Source organism: Bos mutus, chromosome 8 (genome assembly GCF_027580195.1).
Source record: "Bos mutus isolate GX-2022 chromosome 8, NWIPB_WYAK_1.1, whole genome shotgun sequence".
Taxonomy (NCBI): domain Eukaryota; kingdom Metazoa; phylum Chordata; class Mammalia; order Artiodactyla; family Bovidae; genus Bos; species Bos mutus.
The window spans coordinates 83,812,971-83,836,890 of NC_091624.1; the positions used below are offsets into that span (position 1 = coordinate 83,812,971).

At 37.5% G+C, this 23,920-nt stretch overlaps 1 protein-coding gene across 1 annotated transcript in view; it reads left to right on the plus strand.

Moving 5' to 3' along the window:
- CCDC171 (coiled-coil domain containing 171) overlaps positions 1-23,920 on the plus strand; it is a 338,272-nt gene that overhangs the window by 280,929 nt on the left and 33,423 nt on the right. Inside the window, 1 exon segment of the mRNA XM_070375929.1 lies at positions 1,612-1,764. Within this exon segment, the coding sequence (XP_070232030.1) occupies positions 1,612-1,764 (153 nt within the window).

Consider the following 23,920-nt stretch of genomic DNA (forward strand, 5'->3'; position numbering starts at 1 on the left):
TTGGAGAAGGAAATGGCAACCCACTCCAGTGTTCTTGCCTGGAGAATCCCAGGGATGGGGGAGCCTGGTGGGCTGCCGTCTATGGGGTTGCACAGAGTCGGACACGACTGAAACGACTTAGGAGCAGTAGCAGTTTATTTGGACATGACTAAAGCAACTTAGCGCGCACACAGAGTAATTTATTCGTTAGAGTGTTAAGGTTATATTTTCCCAAGGCATTTTTTTTTCCCCAAGTTGAACATGCCTATTCAACTTGTGGCTTTTCCGCTTTTACAGACTTTTTCTTTTTTCTTTTCTTTCTTTTCTTTCTTCCTCTCTTCCTCCTTCCTTCCAGTCAGTCATCAGGCCATCCCTGAAGATACAAAGATGATTAGATTTGGCACACCATCTGGTCTAGGTAGCTCCTTGATGTAGTGAATATAAACATGTCAATGAATGCATTTCTGCCAAAGCAAAAAATGAAAAATTGCATGCAAGCATGAGGGACCCACAGAGAACCAGAATAGAAATTAACACTGCCTTTGGGCTCAAAAGAGGCTTCTTTAAAGAGGTGGTTTCTGAACTGGGTTTTTGAGGGCAAATAGGCTTTCGTTAGGCAAAAAGGTATGAATTTTAACAATTATACAAGTAACACCTACTTCTGTTTCTCAGACATTGCATGTGTTGTTTCTTACTTTTTGTTCACCAGATTATTTCATATGCATATGCCCAAATATCTAGTTTTGTAAAGCTCTCTCAAACCACTCTTCAGATTGAATATAATTTGGAAATTCTCAGACTGTCTACCATTGTTCTAAGCTGTTGCTGTGGTTGGAACATGGTTTTCTTATAAATAATATAACATTGTATTGAACACGTCTTTGAAATGTTTGATTTTACTTTATTGTACTTGAAGTATTTTGAAAGACTTAAAAAAAGATATACTAGTATTCTTGGACTTAAAATTCATTATAGCTTCCTTTAGAAGCTAAAGTTTACAAAATATGATTACACTGTGATACAGAGACCCAACAATTCCCCCAAATATTACACTACTTAGGGAAGAGAAAGAATTACCAGCACTTGCTTATGTTATTTATTTTATTGTATTTAGTATAATGCAAGGACATAATTATGCTTTGCTTACAATATAGGAATTATAATATTTACTCTTAATCACAGGATTAGTTCAGCTCCTTTTGTTTCAAAGCACTTGCTTTTTAGGTGGATTGAAAATTACACTAAGCTTATTTTGAAATATCTTGCTTGTATATCCATCTACTGTGTGTCTTAAGATTGAAATTTAGGTCAAATTACAACTTGAATTTAACTTTACAAAGAAAATAAGTGTGCCACCTTTAAAAACTGCATTCTAAATTTTAAGCACAATAGATCAAAGTATGCCTTATTTAAATAAATACTCTGGAAAAGAAATCTCAATTATTTTCTCCCAGACTTTCTTAAAATAGTCACTGTTCTCAATGCAAAATGTGAGGTTTAGCTTTATTATTTTAAAGGAAGATGAAAAGTTGTTTATTTTAAAATTTTAATGATTTTGCTTTAAAATTATGGAAATTCTCCTTTGGGACAGCTTTATTTGAATTGTATGTGACACTATTTTTATTTCTGAAGGCTATGATTAAAAGTTTCGTGGATGTCTACCAGCTTGCAAGCGCTAGAATTGCTACATTAGAAAAGGAAATGACATCTCATCGAAGTCACATTGCAACCTTGAAATCAGAACTTCACACGGCTTGTTTACGTGAAAATGCAAGTTTACAATCAGTAAGTCCTACACTGTATTTTTTGTCTTTGAATCTTGGGTCACATTTACACTCGTGTTTTTGTTGTTCACCAATATGTCTAGTTTAGAATAAGTGATCAGTCAAGCAGCATAAAATTACTAAGTGTGGAGAAAATTTTGAAGGAAGGAAAGCAATTAATTTTTGCATTGTATCACGTATAAAGATATGCGTATTGTTATCAATGCAAAAACACTACATCAAGATTCCTTTGTGTTTAGTAGTGCAGCTGACAGTTGGGTTTGGCAGTATGCATAGTTAAAGCTTTCAACTGTCTGAAGATTCAGTGTGTCCCATTAAAGACAGAATATTATTAATTATGCGTATAACCAAAATGGTAATTAGAACATGTGATTATTCTCTGTAGAAAACTAGACTTATCCATAATACATGCCTAGCTAAAGATGCATGTTGTGATTCATCTATATGATTAAAATTCAGTTTCAGCAGTCATTTTATGTCTTAAAATTTTAGCCCATGATGAAATTTGGGCTCATTTAAGACCAAACAAAATTTTTTTCCACTTGAAATACATGTTTGGGGAGTATAAAAAAATGAATGTATTTCTGACATAAAGGAATAAAATACAATTTCAACTTTTTCCTCAAGAGCCAGATATGTCAACAATGGGATTCAGAGGGTTATCAATAATTGGAATGTCTTTTTTCCTTTTTTGGTTTGATTTGAATGGATCAAGGTGACTTGTAATGAAAAACAGTATCATTTTGCCATTCAGCTATTGACAAGTTTCAAATGATATATTCAACAGAAAAAGAGTTAACATAAAGTAAATAGATGCATAGCTGTGGTTTAGTTGTTCAGCTCCTTTGAGTAGTAGCTTGAGTGTCAGCATCCCAGTGAAGCTTTATGACCATGGTATTTGAAACTGCAACCACTAACCTTCCCCCACCCCACAGACTCATTCTCACCTCTTCTTGCTTGTGTATCTTCTACCTTCCTTGCTTTATTTTTTTCACTATAGCACTTAGCAACTTACACATTTTGTGTTTTATTTATTTTTGTCTATTTTGCTGCTTACCCTCGTAGAATATAAGTTCCATAAAGTCAAGCAATTTGGGGTATTTTCTTCACAGCTGTAAGGGCACTCTAGTGCTGAGAACAGTCTGGCCCATAGTAGGTACTCAGCAATTGATTACTGAATGAAGAGTTTCTAACACTTAATCCAGTAAATGAGCAAACTAGTTATTTGAGATCTGAGATGTGAATTCAGTTGAGTTCAATTTTTAAAATTACTTTGTTAATTTCTTAATGACTGAGTAGTAAATTGGACCTCAAATAAGAGAAGTTAAAATGAAGAGGAAACCTTTATAAAGATTTGTATAAGTATTTGGAATTCATTCTAGTATTTCTTTAAAACATACTTAGATTTCTTCCTGCTAGTTCTCTGATCCCAGTGGTTAATATTATATTATACTATGTCAGCTTTATTGGGTCATACTGTTACTGATTGTTCATTCTGTTATTCATATAAGAATAGTTACTTATGTTTTGAGAAAGTTTGGTAAGGTGGGATTATTTACCCATGGACTCAAAAAAATTTTTTTTTACTAGTTATTAAGCTATTGATATCTTAATGAAGGTCTGCTTAATATACCACATGATTATAATAAAGCTTCCCTTCTCAACCTTCTGAGAAGATTTACAGGATATGCCCATCATCTTGCTTATAAGAAGAGGTTCACGTAGGCAGTACTTCTCAAAATGGAATGTGTGTAGTGCGAACACTCTCCCCACAGGTTCTGATGTGTCGTAGGACACTGCCGCCTAATCCCATGCTTCCGTGGGATATATGCTATCCAGTCTGTTCCCTGGATAGTTGAGGATCACTGTTTTAAAAAGAATAATAAATAAACAATAAACTATTCCCTGGATAGTTGAGGATCACTGTTTTGAAAAGAATAATAAATTTGTAATAAAGGAATAATAAATTAATAAATTTGTAAATAATAAATTAATAATGATAAATTTGTAACTTCTGTTTTTCAAGACAGTTTTATATGCATTTTCTGACTTCTTAAGAACTCTCTGAAGGAGGTTAATCTTTTAATTTCATAGACGAGAGGTGATCTAGTTTGGTAGATAAGAGCTTGAGCTTTGGAATTATACCCATTAGAAGTAGAGTCAAGTGTAAATAAGAGAAAACTTGAGTAACATGTTTAAGACACTTTTTTTTTCTCATACAGTGGGAAGTCTAGAAGTAGGTGGCTATTGTCGTTAGGTTAGTGGTTCAACTTCTCTGTAATTTCTCTACCACTCCATGATAAGATGACAGCCCGATCTAGGATTTGGAATCGCATTCAGAGGAATAGGATGGCCCAGCAGTATCTGTTTTATATAAATAATAAATCATTGAAAGGCTTTCCATTAAAAAATTTTAATATTTCTATCATATATTTATTAAGTATTAATATTAAAAACTTTAATAGATTATAGATATTAAATATATATTTAAACATTTATATATTTAAAAAGGAAAAAACCTTCCAAGGAAATTCCCAATGTATTTTCACTTATAGTCCATCAGCTGGAAATGGGTTGTGTGACCCCCTAAGCTCTAATGAGTCAAGGGACAAGGGAATAAGGAATGAATAGATATTGGGTTAGCCAATTGATCATATATCTGATTTGCCATACAAATCAGATATATCTAGATTCCAGTTCAACCTCTGTTAGTTGCTAACTGGGGGGCTTGGGTCTCAGGTTTTCATCTGTACAATGAGGATGATGATACTACTCTCTAATAGAGATGTTGGGAGGTCTAGAGAAGTGTTCAAGTACTTTGCACTTTCCCTTGCACTTAGTAATCCAAAAAAAGTTATCTATTAATTTATTACCATTATCTTTATAGAAGGTAATTGAGATTACACCACAGGAAAAGACTGTTTACTAATATAATATCTTCAGCTTCAAACCAAGTCACTTTGTACTGCTTCCTACTGCAACCTTGAACATGTAACTCCTGCTCTGTGATCACCATCAGTATTTTCCTGTAGCTGAGCTCTCTGCCCTTTCTGCAGCCTTGTCTTCCCCTCTTTTCACTGACACATTCTTGAAAACCAGTCTATACTTCTTTGTCTATGTACTCATTCTACTGATACTATTTTCTTATAGGGCACCACGATTTTCTGCTTGCCCTGCTTATCCATTTGTTCCTTCTCATCTCCTTTCATCTTTCTTGGACAGTATGAAGCTTCAACTACTTTCTTCTTTAAATACTCACCTCCTTTGTTTCTCTTGTTATCATTTTTTCTTCATTGGCTCTCTGGCCTCTACTTACTTGATCTCTGCCTTCTTTGTATTATTGTTGTTAATTCTTCTCCACCCATTAGTTTAATATTTATTCAGCATCTGTTCTGTAGCAAGCTTGATTTTGGTTCTGGGGTGCCATGTGAACTGAAAGAGACAATATTTGCTCTCATGAACTTAAAATCTTAACAGTGAAGGTAAATATTTTTCATGTAATCACACTAATTAATATGTGATTACTAACCAAGATAAGTTCTTTGAAAGAGAAGAACTTAGGTGTATAAGAGTTTTTTTAAACAAATGAGCCTACCCTAGACTAAGGTATCAGTTAAGCGTTTTCTAGGTCAATGATGCTTAAGCTAATATCAGAAGACTGGGTATGAGGTATCCGGGAATGGTGGCGTGTTGTGTTCCATATCAGGAGGAGAGGAAAACAGACATCTATAAAGGCTCTATGGTGTGAGGAAGAAATTGATAAATCAGCTGGAATAAAGATAGCAAAGGCAAGAGTAGTCTGAGGTAAGAATGGTCTGGAGAAAAGGGCAGAGGTCAGACTTTGTTATCTTTAAGAGCAAAGTAAGAGTCATTAAAAAAACTTTATAGACAGAACGATATGTTCAGGTTTGCATTTTTTAAAAAGATCACTTTGGCTGTAGTATCAAGAAACAGTTGAATGTGAAGAACAAGAGATGAGGATGTGTCAAACAATTCCTAGTTTTTTTTGTTGTTGTTTTTTGCTTTTGAAAATGGATCAGTGATTTCATTTACTTAGAGAAACAGTGGAATGGGGTGACAGTGGATATTGTGAGTTTAATTTTGAGTATGTAAGTTTGAGATACCATTGAGACATCCAGCTAAAAATGTCAAAAAGGCTACTTGATATGGAATTCAAGCAATGTGCCAAGCTGTAGATAAAAAATTCAAGTCACTGTTATACAGGTAGGACTTGAAGCTGCTAGCAAGACTGAGACTACATAAGGATGGTTTATAGAGTAAGAAGAGAAAAGGCCTAAGAATGAAGCTTGAAAAACTCCAACACATAATGCCTGAGTAGAAGAGGATAAAGATGCAAAGGAAGCTGTGAAGCAACAGGCAAAGAGGGAAGAGGAAACCAAGAAAGTATGGTGCCATGAGAAGAGAGAATTTTAAGAAGGGTGATGTTCACTGGAGTCATATGCTGTTGAAAATCAAGTGAAATGAAGACTGAAAATGACCTTTGGAGTTAGTGTATGCAGGCCATTGGTAACCTTAACAGAGGCTCTTTTGGCAAGAGATGGAGAAATTAGTGAAAGTTGACCGAAGGAAAGTGAATTTAGACATCTACTGCAGAGATTTAGCAGTTAAGCAGGAAAAATTGAGAAATCTACTGCAGAGATTTAGCAGTTAAGCAGGAAAAATAGGAGTGCAGTGTTCTCAGGATTTAGGAAGTTCTGTTGTAAGATGAGAGTGAACTAAATATATTTTAACATCTTCTTAAAATAGGCCTCCAACAGTCTGGTTTTGACTCTGTTCACTATACTGTCCATCTGGTTATCACCTTTTCCAACTCTAGATTTTTTTTTTGACTAATGTTTGCATGATATATCTTTTTCCATTCTTTTAACCTATATTTTATATTTATAGTGGGTCTCTTATAGAAAAATATAGTTGGTTTTGTTGTATTTATCCATTTGACAATTTCTGGCTTTTAGTTGAGTGACTGGACCATTTGCATTTAATATAATTATTGATGTTTCTGGATTTTTATCTACCATTTTTGTTGTCTTATGGGGATGAAGGTGAAAGCATGATTTCTGCCTTTGTGAATTTCTTTTCTAGCAGGAGAAATTGTCACATAAGCAAATAGAAACAATAGGCATTTATAAAGCCTGTAGGAACATAGATGAGGAAGGAGTTCATTCTGCCTAACATTGCTAGAAGAAGGTTCTGAGAAGATGAAATGTTTGCAGGAGTCTTTGAAGAATGCTAGGATTTGACACCTTGTTGAGGGGAAAGAGCCATCAAAAATCTTTGCTTTGTTTTGTTTTGAAGAATAGACCTAATGGATATTAGATATATTTAATGAATTACATTACCTAATAATTTTTGTGTGTTAATAGAAAATGTATTGTTACTTTAGTTCCATTCCTTCTGTCAATTAAAGTTATCCACCTCACCCCAAATGCTATGACAAACCTAGACAGCATATTAAAAAGCAGAGACATCACTTTGCCGACAAAGGTCCATCTAGTCAAAGCTGTGGTTTTTCCAGTAGTCATGTACAGATGTGAGAGTTGGACCATAAAGAAGGCTGAGCACCGAAGAATTGATGCTTTTGAATTGTGGTGTTGGAGAAGACTCTTGAAAGTCCTTTGGACTGCAAGGATATCAAACCAGTCAATCCTAAAGGAAATCAACCCTGAATATTGATTGGAAGGACTGATGCTGAAAGCTGAAGCTCCAATACATTGGCCACCTGATGTGAAGAGCCGACTCATTGGAAAAGATGCTGATGCTGGGAAAGATTGAGGGCCGAAGGAGAAGGGGTAGACAGAGGATGAGATGGTTGGATGGCATCGTCAACTCAATGGACTTGAGTTTGAGCAAACTCCAGGAGAGAGTGAAGGACAGGGAACCCTGGTGTGCTGCAGTTCATGGAGTCACAAAGAATCAGACACGACTTAGTGACTGAACAACAATAACTCACCCAGCCTATACCCACTGGAGCCCAAGACTGCCTGCAGAGGTCACTTTGGACCCTACCCTCATGTGTTTTCAATCCAATCTTGTACCATCCAGTTGCTGCTTCTTACTTTATGACCTAAGTTGATTCTGCCTTTGACTGTTCTGCTCTTGATGTTCTTATTTGGTCTCTGTATTTGTTACTTTGAGCCATTCTCAGAACTCTTCTAATGGATCCTCAGGTGAACTAGCTCTCTGCTCTACTCTTGGCTCTGTTTACCATCACCTCCTTCCTGTTATATATGGCATTAGAGTCAGGCAGACCTGGAGGGTCCTTTCTGGCACCATTATTTATTACCCACACAACACTATAAGCATCAGTTTCAGTATTCGTAACATGTAGGTGAAATTGCCTGCATTGTAGAATTGTCATGAGATTAAACGAAGACACAGCGTCTGGCATATTGGTAGATGCTCAGTAAATATAGCTTCCCCGTGGCTCAGATGGTAAAGCATCTGTCTGCAGTGTGGGACGGAGAAGGCGATGGCACCCCACTCCAGTACTCTTGCCTGGAAAATCCCATGGACGGAGGAGCCTGGTAGGCTGCAGTCCATGGGGTCACTAAGAGTCAGACACGACTGAGCAACTTCACTTTCACTTCTCACTTTCATGCATTGGAGAAGGAAATGGCAACCCACTCCAGTGTTCTTGCCTGGAGAATCCCAGGGACGGAGGAGCCTGGTGGGCTGCCGTCTGTGGGGTCACACAGAGTCGGACACGACTGAAGTGACTTAGCAGCAGCAGCAGCAGCAGCAATGTGGGAGACCCGGGTTTTATCCCTGGGCAGGAAGATCCCCTGGAGAAGGAAATGGCAACCCACTCCAGTATTCTTGCCTGGAAAATTCCATGGGTGGAGGAGCCTGGTAGGTTACAGTCCATGGGGTTGCAAAGAGTCGGACACGACTGAGCAACTTCACTTGCACAGTAAATATTGGCCGGCTTCCCTGTATATACAGATTTTTCCAATAATTACATATATTTATGCAGCTAAGCTATATTTATAGCCTTAAGAAATATATGTAAGCAAAAGGAAATCTATCTATGAGTAAGCAAAAGAACTAAAACAACAGTGCTTTTCGCACATACTAAATACAGTATTGATGTTAGGTGTTATTGTTATCACTTAGTGAGCCAAGGACAGTCACTGTATGCTCCTTTCTAAATTTTCCACCATTTGAGTAGATAAGAATAAAAAGTAAATATTCATCATTACTTAAGAAGAAGCTTAATATATCATGGTAGAATGTATACGTAGAAAGAGATGGATGGTATTGCAGGTATGAATAGTTATCCTTAAAAGCTTTATCCTTCTTTAGGTGACATTTTCCTTTTTGTTCAGAAGCATGTATGTGATGCTGGAGTTCATCTAAGAGGTCTCATCAATTGTACACTTGCCAGAACTTTAACATTTTCAGCATGTTGGTCTTTGACCCATTAACTTAGGGCTGTTCTAGAGCTTTTATCTTGACTAACAGTAAGCAGAAAGCACTTTGAGTAAAGAGCTTTTGAATGCCATACAACCCAGTAGAGAAGAGTACAGCAGTCAGAACCAATTACTTGTGGGTGTTTGGAGACTGGCACACCCACAAGTGTGGAGAAACACATGATATTTCAATCTGCGAAACATAAGATGCCAAACCCAAATACTTCACTGTGAGTTATGATGCTTCAAGCTACAGTATTGATTTGCCTCATTTCCCTTGTATGCTTAAGCAGTATGTTTTTAATTCTGCAGTACTTTATTTGTGAGAAAATAATAAGTTACAAATCAGAGGAGCATTCCATTTAATATATTGCAGGGGAGAGATCATCGCATCATTTCTGAGATCATGTCAGATTTGATAGTTGTCAAGTGGTGTTATGTTGTTAATTAAGCAGAAAGACTTAGATCTTTTGGTTAAGATTAAAAAAAAAAAAGAATCTCCTTTATCTTCTTGAATAAAATTTTGTCCCATTTAATCTTACTACATTTTCTTGAGAGAGGAAGTATTGTTTGTTAGTATTGTATAGATGAAGAAGCTGACAGAATCTAAGTAACTTAATCTAGGTAAGTTGTTTTCATCAACTTTCAAATACTTTCAGTTAATTCCTGATGTTTATCATTGAGGTTTTAAATCCTTCAAGAAAAATAATTTTAAAAAATGAGCCATAAACCAAGTCTTAATTTGTTGAGACAAGCTGTACAGTGCAGTTCAGTGGTATAAAGTACAGATTCTTGAGTTTTACTCCAAGGTTTTTATTTAGGGCCAAGTCAGGTTAGAGCAAGGCCTCTGATTTCTTGTCTGTTGCTTTCCAGTGAGATTGCAATGTGAATTAAAACAAATCTTTGCTCTCAAGGCCTTCCAAGTGTAGTAGAGACTAGTAGTATTGTACAGCTATTATATAGATTGCAGTACGGGAGACCTGGGTTTGATCCATGGTTTGGGAAGATCCCCTGGAGAAGGCAAAGGCTACCCATTCCAGTATTCTGGCCTGGAGAATTCCATGAACTGTATAGACCATGGGGTCACAAAGAGTCGGACACTACTGAGTGACTTTCACTTTCATATAGAGAATTAACTTAGTTGAGATAAGGAAGGCTAAGGAGGCTATGGATCCAACCAGTCCATCCTAAAGGAAATCAATCCTGCATATTCATTGGAAGGACTGATGCTGAAACTGAAACTCCAGTTCTTTGGCCACCTGATGCGAAGAACTGATTCATTTGAGAAGACCCTGATGCTGGGTAAGATTGAAGGCAGGAGAAGGGTATGACAGAGGATGAGATGGTCGGATGGCATCACTGACTCAATGGACATGAGTTTGAGTAAACTCTGGGAGTTGGTGATGGACAGGGAGGCCTGGTGTGCTGCAGTCCATGGGGTTGCAAAAAGCTGGACACGACTGAGTGACTGAACTGACTGACTGAAGGAGAAATTGACAAGGGAAAGCACAGAATGCTAAAGGGCTGGAAAGATGTCTGTCTGACTAGAGCAGCATGAATTAGGTGGAGAATGGGAGAGAGGGTGGAGACTTGCAGAGGAGCACTGTGGTGCTCTCAGCTTTCTGAGAAGTCCCTTGAATCATGTCTCCATTAACTGCACGGAAGACCTCTACCCTCTTTGCTTTATGTCTTTTCTCTTCCCAACTGCAAATTTAACGTTTTTCTACTCTCAAAATTCACTGCTGTTTTATGTCATAACAGCACTTGTTTTACCCTTTTGCTAAATATTGCTTACTTAGATGCTCATTAAATTCATCCACATTTTTATCATGAGCTCCAGCTTTGCTCTTCACATACTAACAGAGTTAAATAAAGGAAACAAAAACATCCAAAGATGGGACAGCCCAGTCAGCCTGCAGACATTTTCCTTGATCCTTGACATAAATTTCCAAACTTCTAAAATTTTTCATAGCCCAGAAACTCACACTCTTTTGGTATACTAAACAGCAGCCTAATAGTAGAAAATCCCATGGATGGATGAGCCTGGTGGGCTGCAGTCCATGGGGTCGCTAAGAGTCGGACACGACTGAGCGACTTCAGTTTCACTTCTCACTTTCATGCATTGGAGAAGGAAATGGCAACCCACTCCAGTGTTCTTGCCTGGAGAATCCCAGGGACAGGGGAGCCTGGTGGGCTGCCGTCTATGGGGTTGCACAGAGTCGAACATGACTGAAGTGACTTAGCAACAACAACAATAGTAATAAAAATATATATTCCACTGGCCTCGCACTTCTTCTCTAGCCTTTTAGTTTTTGTATGATGTAGTTCAAGTTTTGTATGATTTAGTTTAAGAGGAGCTACTTTTATGATGAATAATATTTGTGTAGTGACCGTAGGGGTAGGATAATATAAATTTTATATTTTATATATAATTTATTTAAGTATATGCATATATAATTTAGTATATGCATATATAATTTATGTAGTATATACATATATAGTATTTTATTATAAACATTTACTGTTAGATATATGTAGGTATAAATATAAAATATGTTTAGATGTAATAAATATATAATTCCGTTCTTCAGGAATGAAATATTATGAGGGTGGAGCAAGGAGTAGCAAGACTGAGACTTTCCAACTCTGATCGCTGTAGTCAATTAGTAATGAAGTTGTAGAGAACAGAGATGACAGTTTGGCAATGGAATGCTCTAAATATTCCTACCAGTTGTACAGAGTGGTAGCAACTAAATATGCTCTGAGTGTTTCCTGTACCATTTTATCTTTCTTACTAAATTGAATTCTTTGAGGGCTTCAGTTACCTGCTAGATTTTCAGAAATCTGCACTCTGATTTTCTGCAAAAACCTCAAACTCACTGAGGTCTCAAACTGAACATGTTATCTAATTCTACCACTCCCGTTTTCTCAAACTCCTCTTTCTTTATGTTCCTTGTGTCTGACTTAGCTGTTCCCCTCACAGCCCAGGGTAACACCCTGATCTTTTTTTCTACTTTCCCTTCTCTACCAGTTTTTAATTAGTTGCTGAGCCTTATTATTTCTACCACCACAGACCTCTTAGACCCCGTTTTCCCTTTCTACCCTTGTATTCACATTGTTTTCCCTGGGTTATTGCGACGCTCTTCCAATGCATTTCCCCGTATGTAGATTCTCCCCTTCCATCTTGTCTGCCACATCAGTGCCAGTTATCTTTCCAACGTGCAGATAAGGTCAAACCACAGCTTGACCCAAAACATATTTTGGCTCTATACTTTCTTCTTGAAAGCAAAAATTCTTGATCATTGGCATTCAGGCATATCCCAACCCCATCTGGTTTTTTAGTTTATCTCCCAGTTGGCAGAAGTAAGCGTTCCCTTTGTTATGCTCGTTCATCACTGAATTTACCTGTCTGAGAACTATATATTAATCTAAATTATATGATCAGTTAGTTGTTTCTGGATTACCATATCGTGAGTCTACAAGGTGATATTTTTTTATAATTCATTTTAATGGTCTCACCTCAATAAATGCTGGTTTATTAGAATTGAAATTAACTGGAGGAACACTTCATCAATGCTACTTTTCAGTACACACTTGTTATGGCATTTGTACTTTGCACAAACCATAGTTCCATCTCAGATTTTTTTCCCATAACATTTTTTCTTAATATTTCTCTAGCAAACACTTAATGAAAATGAGTAGAATCATTACTAGATTATTATACCAACATAAAATTTAAAGTAAATACTTTCAGGTAATACAAATTGAATATTTCTTCTCCTCTTTATTACTATTCCTAAAAACCTAAAAAACCCAAAGGAAAATGATTTCTGACAAAGAAAAACATTCTTTTTCAGCATACCACTTAAATAATTTTAAACTTTGTCAGATTTGGGGGCCCCTAACTAGACATGGAGCAACAGACTGGTTCCAAATAGGAAAAGGAGTACATCAAGCCTGTATATTGTCACCCTGCTTATTTAACCTATATGCAGGGTACATCATGAGAAACGCTGGGCTGGAAGAAGCACTAGCTGGAATCAAGATTGCCAGGAGAAATATCAATAACCTCAGATATGCAGATGACACCACCCTTATGGCAGAAAGTGAAGAGGAACTAAAAAGCCTCTTGATGAAAGTGAAAGAGGAGAGTGAAAAAGTTGGCTTAAAGCTCAACATTCAGAAAACGAAGATCATGGCATCTGGTCCCATCACTTCATGGGAAATAGATGGGGAAACAGTGGAAACAGTGTCAGACTTTATTTTGGGGGGCTCCAAAATCACTGCAGATGGTGATTGCAGCCATGAAATTAAAAGACGCTTATTCCTTGGAAGAAAAGTTATGACCAACCTAGATAGCATATTCAAAAGCAGAGACATTACTTTGCCAACAAAGGTCCATCTAGTCAAGGCTATGGTTTTTCCAGTGGTCATGTATGGATGTGAGAGTTGGACTGTGAAGAAAGCTGAGTGCTGAAGAATTGATGCTTCTGAACTGTGGTGTTGAAAGACTCTTGAGAGTCCCTTGGACTGCAAGGAGATCCAACCAGTCCATCCTGAAGGAGGTCAGCCCTGGGATTTCTTTGGAAAGAATGATGCTGGAGCTGAAACTCCAGTACTTTTGGCCACCTCATGTGAAGAGTTGACTCATTGGAGAAGACTCTGATGCTGGGAGGGATTGGGGGCAGGAGGAGAAGGGGACGACAGAGGATGAAATGGCTGGATGGCATCACTGACTCGATGGACGTGAGTCTGAGTGAACCCGGGAGTTGGTGATGGACAGGGAGGCCTGGTGTGCTGCGATTCATGGGGTAACAAAGAGTTGGACGTGACTGAGTGACTGAACTGAACTGAACTGAACTGTTTACTCACCTAGACATAAAATGACCAGTGTAATGCCTTTTACTTGCACAGTGGATACTCAGTAAATGTTTGATAATAACGGTGATATACCAAATTAAAATTAACTATTCCTGTGCCTAGCAAAAAGTAAGAGTATGTGTAATTTATTTTAGAAATAGAAGTCTAATTTACATAAATCATTAAAAAGTGTATTTTCAGAAATGTATTTCCTTGAGATCTTACTTCACACTGTATATAAAAATTAGCTCAAAATGGATCAAAGACCTAAATATAAGAGCTAAAATTCAGTAAAAACTTAGTTATATGTCTTCATGGATTTATAAATCTTCTTGGATTTGATGATGAAGTCTTAGGTTTGACACTAAAAGCATAAATAACAAAATAAAAAAAAAAGCTCATGAAAATGAAAAGTTTTGTGTATTAAAAACACCCCCGAGAATTGGAGAAAATATATATAATTTGTATATCTGATTAGAGTCTAATATGTAGAGAACTCATAAAATTCAATAACAATAAGACAAATACCTAATTTTTAAAATGGGCAAAGGACTTGAATAGATGCTTCTCCAAAGAAGATGTACAGATGACTAACAAACACCTGTCAAGAGGCTCAACATCATTAGTCAGTGTGTGCATGCGTGCTGAGTAATTTCAGTCATGTCTGACTCCGTGACCCTATGGACTGTAGCCTGCCAGGCGTCTCTGTCCAGGGGATTCCCCAGGCAAGAATACTGGAATGAGTTGCTGTGCCCTTCTCTGGGGATCTTCCCAACTCAGGGATCATACCCTCATCTCTTATGTCTAACCTGCATTAGCAGGTGGGTTACTTAACACTAGTGCCAGCTGGGAAGCCCCATTGGTCAGTAGGGAAATGTGAATCAAAACCCCATTAAGATACTGCTTTACACTTACTAGGAATGCAATGAGATACAAAAGGAAAATACAAATATTCATAGCCACACTATACAGAATAGCCAAGAGATGGAAAGAGTCCAGATGCCCATTAGTTGATGATAAACAAATGTGTTATATCCAGACAATGGAATATTATTCAACCATAAAAAGAAAAGAAGTACTGCTACATGTTACAGCATGATGTACTTTGGAAACATTTTGCTAAATTAAAGAAGCCAGATACAAAAGGCCACATATTGTATGATTCCATTTATATAGAATGTCCAGAATAGGCATACTCTATCTCCATAGAGATAGAAAACAGGTAAGTGATTGACCAGGGCAGGGGAGTAGGAAATGGAGAATGACTGTTTAATGGGTGAGGATATATTTTGGGTTGATGGAAAAGTTCTAGAGCTAAAATGGTGCTGATGGTTGCACAACATTGTGAATGTATTGGGTTGGTACAAAAGTAATTGAGGTTTCGGACCATGAGTTTTAAAACATTGTAACTAGGCTCAAATAAATCTTTATTAATCAAAATAGGAACCATTACAGTCAACACATTTTTATCAATGAGAAATAAGTTTGTTTATTCCTGTAATATAAAAATCCATGCTTCAGAATTTGATGAACTCCTGGAATGCATTTTCTGCCTCCTGATAGTTGTAGAAGTGTTTTCCCTGCAAAAAGTTGTCAAGATGCTTGAAGAAGTGGTAGTCAGTGGCGAGAGGTCAGGTAAATATGGCAGATGAGGCAGAACTTGGTAGTCCCATTTGTTCAACTTTTGAAGCACTGGTTGTGTGATGGGCAGTCTGGCGTCGTCGTGGAGAAGAGTTGGACCTTTCTATTGACCAATGTCGGCTGCAGACATTGCAATTTTCGATGCATCTCATCAATTTGCTGAGCATACTTCTCAAATCTAATGGTTTTGCCAGGATTCAGAAAGCTGTAGTGGATCAGACGGGCAACAGATCACCAAACAGTGACCATGACCATTTTTGGTTGCGAGTTTGACTTTGGGAAGTGCTTGGAGCTTCTCCTTTGCCTTTAGCTTCTCTTCTTTTCTCAGCTATTTGTAAGGCCTACTCAGACAAACATTTTGACTTTTTGCATTTCTTTTTCTTGGGGATGGTCTTGATCACTGCCTCCTGTACAATGTCATGAACCTCCATCCATAGTTCTTCAGGCACTCTGTCTATTAGATCTAATCCCTTGAATCTATTTGTCACTTCCACTGTATAATAATAAGGGAGAAATATCAATAACCTCAGATATGCAGATGACACCACCATTATGGCAGAAAATGAAGAAGAACTAAAGAGCCTCTTGTTGAAAGTGAAAGAGGAGCGTTAAAAAGTTGACTTAAAGCTCAACATTCAAAAAACGAAGATCATGGAATCCAGTCCCATCACATCATAGCAAATAGATGGGGAAACAATGGAAACAGTGACAGACTTTGTTTTCTTGGGCTCCAAATTCACTGCAGATGGTGACTGCAGCCATGAAATCAAAAGATGCTTGCTCCTTGGAAGAAAAGCTATGACCAACCTAGACAGCATATTAAAAAGCAGAGACATTACTTTGCCGACAAAGGTCCATCTAGTCAAAGCTATGATTTTCCAGTAGTCATGTATGGATATGAGATTTGGACTATAAAGAAAGCTGAGCACAGAAGAGTTGATGCTTTTGAACTGTGGTGTTGGAGAAGACTCTTGAGAGTCCCTTGGACTGCAAGGAGATCCAGCCTATCAATCCTAAAGGAAATCAGTCCTGAATATTCATTGGAAGGACTGATGCTGAAGCTGAAACTCCAATACTTTGGCCACTTAATGTGAAGAACTGACTCATTGAAAAGACCCTGATTCTGGGAGAGATTGAAGGCCAGAGGAGAAGGGGACGACAGTGGATGGGATGGTTGGATGGTATCACTGACTCAATGGACTTGAGTTTGAACAAGCTCCGGAATTGGTGATGGACAGGGAAGCCTGGTGTGCTACAGTCCATGGGGTCTCAAAGAGTCGGAGACGACTGAGAGACTGAACTGAACTTGAAGCTTCTTCTCAGTTCAACCACTGAGCTGGTCATCACCCGTTGTCGTATAAAATCCACTTTTCATGGCATGTCAGAAATGAATCGAGAAATGGTCCGTTGTTGTTGTATAGAATAAGAGAAGATGACACTTCAAAACGACGTTTTTAAAAATTTTCTGTCAGTTCATGAGGCATCCACTTATTGAGCTTTTCCACCTTTCCAATTTGCTTCAGATGCCGAAAGACCACAGAATGGTCAACATTGAGTTTTTTGGCAACTTCTCATACTGTTGTAAGAGCATCAGCTTTGATGATTCTCTCAGTTGGTCGTCAACTTCCGATGGCCAGCCACTATGTTCCTCATCTTCAAGACTCTTGTCTCCTCTGCAAAACTTCTTGAACCACCACTTTACTGTATATCCTTTGGGAGTTCCTGGGTCAAATGTGTTGTTGATGTTGTGATGTTGTGATATCTCTGCTGCTTTATGACCCATTTTGAACTTGAATTAAAAAATCACTCAGATTTGCTTTTTGTCTAACATTGTTTCTGTAGTCCAAATATAAAATAAACAGCAAATGATAAGTCTTGAGCAAAAAAAAAAAAAAAAAAAATAAAGCGAGAAATGCACATTAAAATGATCATAATCACATTTTTAAAAAAGCATGTATTCCAATATCAAATGGCAAAATTCAACAGTGCAAAACTGCAATTACTTTTGCACCAACCTAATACTCGACCCCACTGTGCTGTACACTTTGAAGTTGCTAAAATGGTAAATTTTATGTTGAGTGTGTTTTGCCACATGACAAAATATTTCTTTTAGTTCTTGGGAGGTATGGAACAGGCAGCTAGATTGTTACTCACACAGAATGGCAATGTACTGTACTGAGAAGTAGCACAGCAGAGAGTCAGAGGAAACTTGGATTTTAGAACAACCTCTGTTATCAACTCAACACAGAGCTTTGGGAAATAAATCACATAAAACTCCTTGGTCTTGGTTTTTCCTGGCTGTAAAATGAAGGGTTTGAGCTAGACGAAATCTAAATTCCTTCTCAGCTCAGAAATTCTTTCACTGAAGCTACAAATACTTTTTCGTACTTAGATGCTCACCCTGCTTTGTTTCGTTCTTGCTTTAATTTACAGCAGTAAAGTGAGTGCGTGTTTCTAAACTTGTAATAATTCTATTTTGAACTTGGTTATATTCAATACCAATAACCCATTTACAAGTGAGTACCAGTTACATAAATCTCACAACATGTAACTAGGTAGCCCAAAAATCCCTCAAGTAATCTGAAAACTTATTAGTGTGTTTGTTACTGGTATTTCCTTTTCTTTATGCAAAGTTTTTTTGATATTTAATATGTTAGGAATGTGAACTTTTAACTCGTGGAACTATTGTAACATATTTGAAAATTATAGTAATTTGATTAAAATGTTGCCTATAAGGCAAAAGGTTTAGTTAATAGAATCCATATGTAATTAAAATGCAGAACTAAATGTAATCAGACTCCAGTGACTAGTGCCTTCATATTGATAGTTTTACAATGGCCTCTGGGGTTGAAAGTTTAAATGTTACAGAATGCAACAACACTGCGGAAAACAACCTCAGCTGGCAGTTGTAGCTGTTTTAAAGACATCCGCATGGTTACTTGATAAAATGGGAATATCACATCCCAGATTTTCATCATTTTAGGAATATCTTCAGTTGGCAGGTGGTAGAAACACATGACTAGTGTGCTGGTGGAGAACCACACTCTATAGCACTATTATATAAACAACCCCAGATGAAGGGCCTTGCTATGAGCCAAGCCATGGTCTTCTTTTTTTTTTTTCTTTTTTAATAACAGAGTTGCTTAATTTGGGTGAATTCATTTGAATCATATGAAAGTTATAGACACAACACTATGCACCAAACCACAAAAAAAGTTTAAAAAAATTATTTTCTCTGGACAGTTTTAAGAGTCGACATCCTGTGTTAGAGTTCTCTAATCATCACCAGCACAATTTACAATCAGAACACACAGAGAGCCAGTTTAGACCAGCTCATCTGTTGATCTTGGCAGGGATCCGTCATCTCACTGTGTGCAGCTGCCACTTGAGAGTTGGGGGACTCAGCAGAGAGCCAGAGGAGGGTGGGATGCAAAGCTGGTCAAGGCATGAACACATAGGCCTGCTTCATTTCAGCAGTTGTGTTGCCTAAAAAAAAATAGACCTTTTATTTTACTGCCCCCCCAGCCTTCCTTCTTTTTAACCTGAAATTAAACGAGGACCTCTCATGAGCCACTGCGCTCCAGGCATAAGAAATTGTAATGTCTGGCTTCCAGAAACTGTCCCGTCAAAATGTGCTTCTGATTAGGTGGCTTAATTACAGCTGTGAAAACAATGTTGATTTAGGCCTCAAGATTCCAGGGCATGTCAGCCGTTATTAGCTAACCTTGGACTGAATCCACAGTTTTAAAACTCTGTACCACTAAAGTCACCCTGCTTGACAACTTTTTATTTAAGAAGAAAAGTTGCCAGAAGCAACACATTTTTATGCAAAACATTGTTCGATGCACGATTTCAACTGCAGCACTATTAGTGGTCATTAAGGAGATGGTTAACTTTGTACTTTATCAAGAACAAGGAAGTTCTGTTTGTAAAAACAGTAAGTTTTGAGTAGTATTTTTAAAGGGTTGACTGACATAAGAATTAATTTTAATTCCTTTAATTCAGTTTTATTTCAAGCCCAGCATGTTGGTTTAACCACCCAATTTTATTACACCTAAATTTTCCTGACAGTTTCATTTGCTGTTAGGAAATAAAATTGCAATATTTTTTTTCAACAGGGGAAATAATGGCTAGTTTTAAAAAACGTTATGTTTGAAACTTCCCTTGCCTCAAGCTGGTTCAGACACAACCTCAGTTTACTTTTGGAAGGAAACGGACCTCATTAAATCGTTTTTAATATATTAATATAAGTATGTGTTTTTCATAGTGAGAAAGCTTATTACACTCATGTGTTTACACCTGCAGGGCAAGTAAAAGTCTTAATAATTAGACGGTTCCAACACTCTGGAAGTTTCAATACAATTGTCACTGATATCATAAATGTTAGAGCTACATATTTAAAGTTGTTGCAGTTCTACTGTATTTTAGATGACTAAAACTCCCCTTATGTGCTATGAATGTTTTTAAAAATTTGTCTGTATTTAAAAAGTAGACATTAAATAGAATGCAATACCAAAAAAGTAAGGTGGACAGCTGAACAACAAACGTAAAGAGTCATAATTCTCATAATTTTGGAAGAAACTTTTGCTTGAAAATACATGATTTATGCCAAACTGAATACTCAGGAGAGAGCTAAATAACTTCTTTAAATGAAATCTCCCACACCCAAGACATTAAATCCAACAAAGTGGGTGGTCAAGGCACATCTTTTCCTACTAGTTAGGCTTGTTGAACAATTAAGGGACTCACTTTAAACCACATATGGACAAGCAAACTTTTGTTTACTCATCAAATTAATAAGTCATGCATAGGTAGTTGATTGTGGGGAGTGGATGGATGAAGAGTTGTGTTGACGATATACTATGTGTGTCCTTAAGGAGAAAGCTGGGCAACTAATTCAAAGCTGAGTTTACATTAATAATCCCCCAATAATGTCAGTAATATTTTCTAATTGACAGGTGCCATAGAGACATTTTCTATCTATATCTATTCTATTTGTTATTTTATTTAATCTTCATATTGATCTTATGAGAGATATTGTTTCCCCATATTGCAGATAGGGCTTCCCAGGTGACTCAGTGGGTTAAGAATTCTCTTGCCAGTGCATGCGCCACGAGAGACGTGGGTTTGATCCCTGGGTCGGGAAGATCCCCTGGAGGAGGAAATGGCAACCCACTCCAGTATTCTTGCCTGGGAAAACCCATGGATAGAGGAGCCTGTTGGCTACAGTCCATGGGTCACAGAGAGTCAGACATGATGGGGCACACGTGCATATTGCAGACAAGGCAGCTCAGTCCCAGAGAGGGTAAGTAATCTGCCCATTGCCATTGCTGCGCGGGATCTAAGATGGAAACCCCTGTCTGTGTGTCCAAAACCCATGCTTGACCTAACAGTAGAAATAAACATTTTTCTCAGAAAATGGATTCCAGGTTACGAAATAGTAGAGACACATTAAGAAAGACTAAGTTTAAGTTGAATGTGCCTTTAGGCTGTTAAGAGACAAGAACATTTACACTTTAATAAAAGTTTTATAGTTTTCTGTCCAAAATAAAAAAGCTATTCTTTTTTTCTTTGAGTAAAAAATGACTGTGTCTGAAGAGTGGTGGATTCACCAGGTCTCTGGTTAAAGCCTTTTACCTAGAACAAAGGGCCTTCCTCTTTCCTTTTGAAGTTGTGTTTTGCACAGAGAATTGAAAGTTCCATGTTATATCAGTTTGAAGTTTGGATATATTGCACTTGTTCTTAAGAGTCTATGTCAGCTGAGAAATTGGGAAGACATAGCTGCCTTAGCTCCCCAGAACTTTGGCTTCGGGCATACTTTGATCGAATCTGAATTCAGCTCATTCCTTTGGCTCTCCTTTTGTTCTGAGTGTTTGACACCTTTGGAAAGGTACCCTTCCAGAATGTGAGGGCCAGCTAAGGTTACAGCTTTATGTTTCTAGTTGCCATCTTCTTATTTCTGATGCGTTCCAACTGGAAATAGGAATTTGGTTGAAACTACATATCATATAGATTGTGTACAGTACAGGTTATATCTAATTTTATCATGCCAGTGTGATTGTTTTGATACATTATTTTGTTAATCCTCTTGGAGGCTTATGACTTAAATTTTAAAATATTTTATTAAGTAGCATTTTGAATATTATAGATTCTTAGGTATTCCCTATCTTTTTTGACTTTTCTTGACAGTATAACCATTTTTTTTTTTTTGCAAAAAGAAGGTGGCCTAGGAAGGAGTTTTGAATCTAGATATATGTATATAGCTATATCTTGTATAGAAAAATAGGTATTCATTATTTTTATATATTTTGCCTATGGAGTAATCTTTTTTTTTTTTTTTAAATCTTGGTTTGTTTACTTAAACATTTCCTGACCTATATTTATTTGGATATAAAATCCTCAATTCTTTAAAAGAAGCTAAATGTCTTTCCCAAAACAGGTAAAAGAACCAAGAAATTTGAAGTAAAGTTATTAAAATAATTTGGATTTTATAACCACATTGCTTCTTCTTTTTAATGGCACTGATAACCAAAGGCATCAGGTGTGTAGTAACGCTTTTTAGCAATATTTGGAAGAGTTTAAATTGATCCCTATTTCAGAACTAAGAAAGCTAGGTATAGAGGGGTTTATCATTTATTAGAAATAGCCATTCAGTCTTATTTATCCCTGTTTCATATAAGTATCTCAAGGTGGGAGTAGGGAAGACTAGAAAACAGAGTTTTCACTCCTACCTTATTCTAAGCAGGGTAACTTTGTATTAGTTGCTCAGTTGTGTCCAACTCTGTGTGACCCCATGGACTGTAGCCTACCAGGCTCCTCTGTCCATGGTGTTCTCCAGGCAAGAATACTGGAGTGGGTAGCCATTCCTTTCTCCATGGGTTCTTCCTGACCCAGGGATCAAACGTATGTCTCCTGCATTGCAGGCAGATTCCTTACCATCTGAGCCACTAACTTTACTTACATCTTATTTTAGTTCAGAAATTAAATTTCTGAGTAAGATTTCATTTAACAAAAGACTTATGCTTTAAAAACGTTTGAGGACTCCTGTCATATCAAGAAGAGAGGAACACCAAATATTCTTGCTTTACGCATGAACAGACTTACTTATTTTTGGCTGCACGGGCTGTTTGTTGCTGCCTGCAGGCTTTCTCTAGTTGAGGCGAGCAGAGACTGTTCTCTAGTTGTGATGCACAGGCTTCTCGTTGCGGTGGCCTCTCTCGTTGCAGAGCATGGGCTCTAGGGCGTGCAGGCTTCAGTAGCTGCAACACACAAGCTCAGTAGCTGCAACTTGCGGGCTCTAGAGCACGGGCTCGGTGGTTGTGGTGCATGGGCTCAGTTGCCACACAGCAGGTGGAATCTTCCTGGACCAGGAATCAAACCTGTGTCCCCTGCATTGGCAGGGGAATTTTCAACCACTGGACCACCAGGGAAGTCCCTGTGCATAAACTTTTTAACCAACAGCTGTTGACCTTGATTGCTGTTGGTGATTTTTTTCATTAAATATATAATGACAACTTTTTATCATTTGTTTTGGGGAGAATAGTCATGTACATATTTTGGGTAAAAGCATATAGTTAACCTTTAAGGAAATAAAATCATGTCTTAGCATATGTTTTTTAGTCTACATCTTATACTTGGCTTTCTTATCCAGTTAAGCTCTAAGTCATTTATGGTCATTTCTACTTTTCAATGACTGAAGGAAATTTACGGGGCAACAGAAGTGCTGAGGTAACTGACTTCATGCCTCAACTTCCCTTTTGGTAGGGGTATTCACAGAATTTCCTTATGGGAGTAAGGGGAGAACCCTTTGCATAAAGCCAGCCTTGCAGACCGAATTTGGGAACCAACAAAGATATAAAAGTTGGCTAACCTATCCAACATTTCACTGATTTTTTTTCTCTCTGTCTTCCTCATCACAACTCTCATGTACTGACTGCTATCATGGCTTTATTTCTTCAGTATTTCTACCTGTGATTTTTGAGGTGCAGAGGAGTTGAAGGCACGTGCCCCTAGTTCAGCACAGTGGAAACACGCTGGACTGAGAGGGCAAGAGTTAAGAACTTCCTCCTGGCACTGCCACACTAGCTATATGCTCCTGGGCAAATAACTTCTCTGGGAATTTTCAGAGTTGTAAAAAGAGGAGATTTGACCAGAGGGTCTCTAGGGTGCCTTCTAGTACTAAACAGATGCTTTTTTCTTTCACGTTATTCATTCTGTCACAACCTC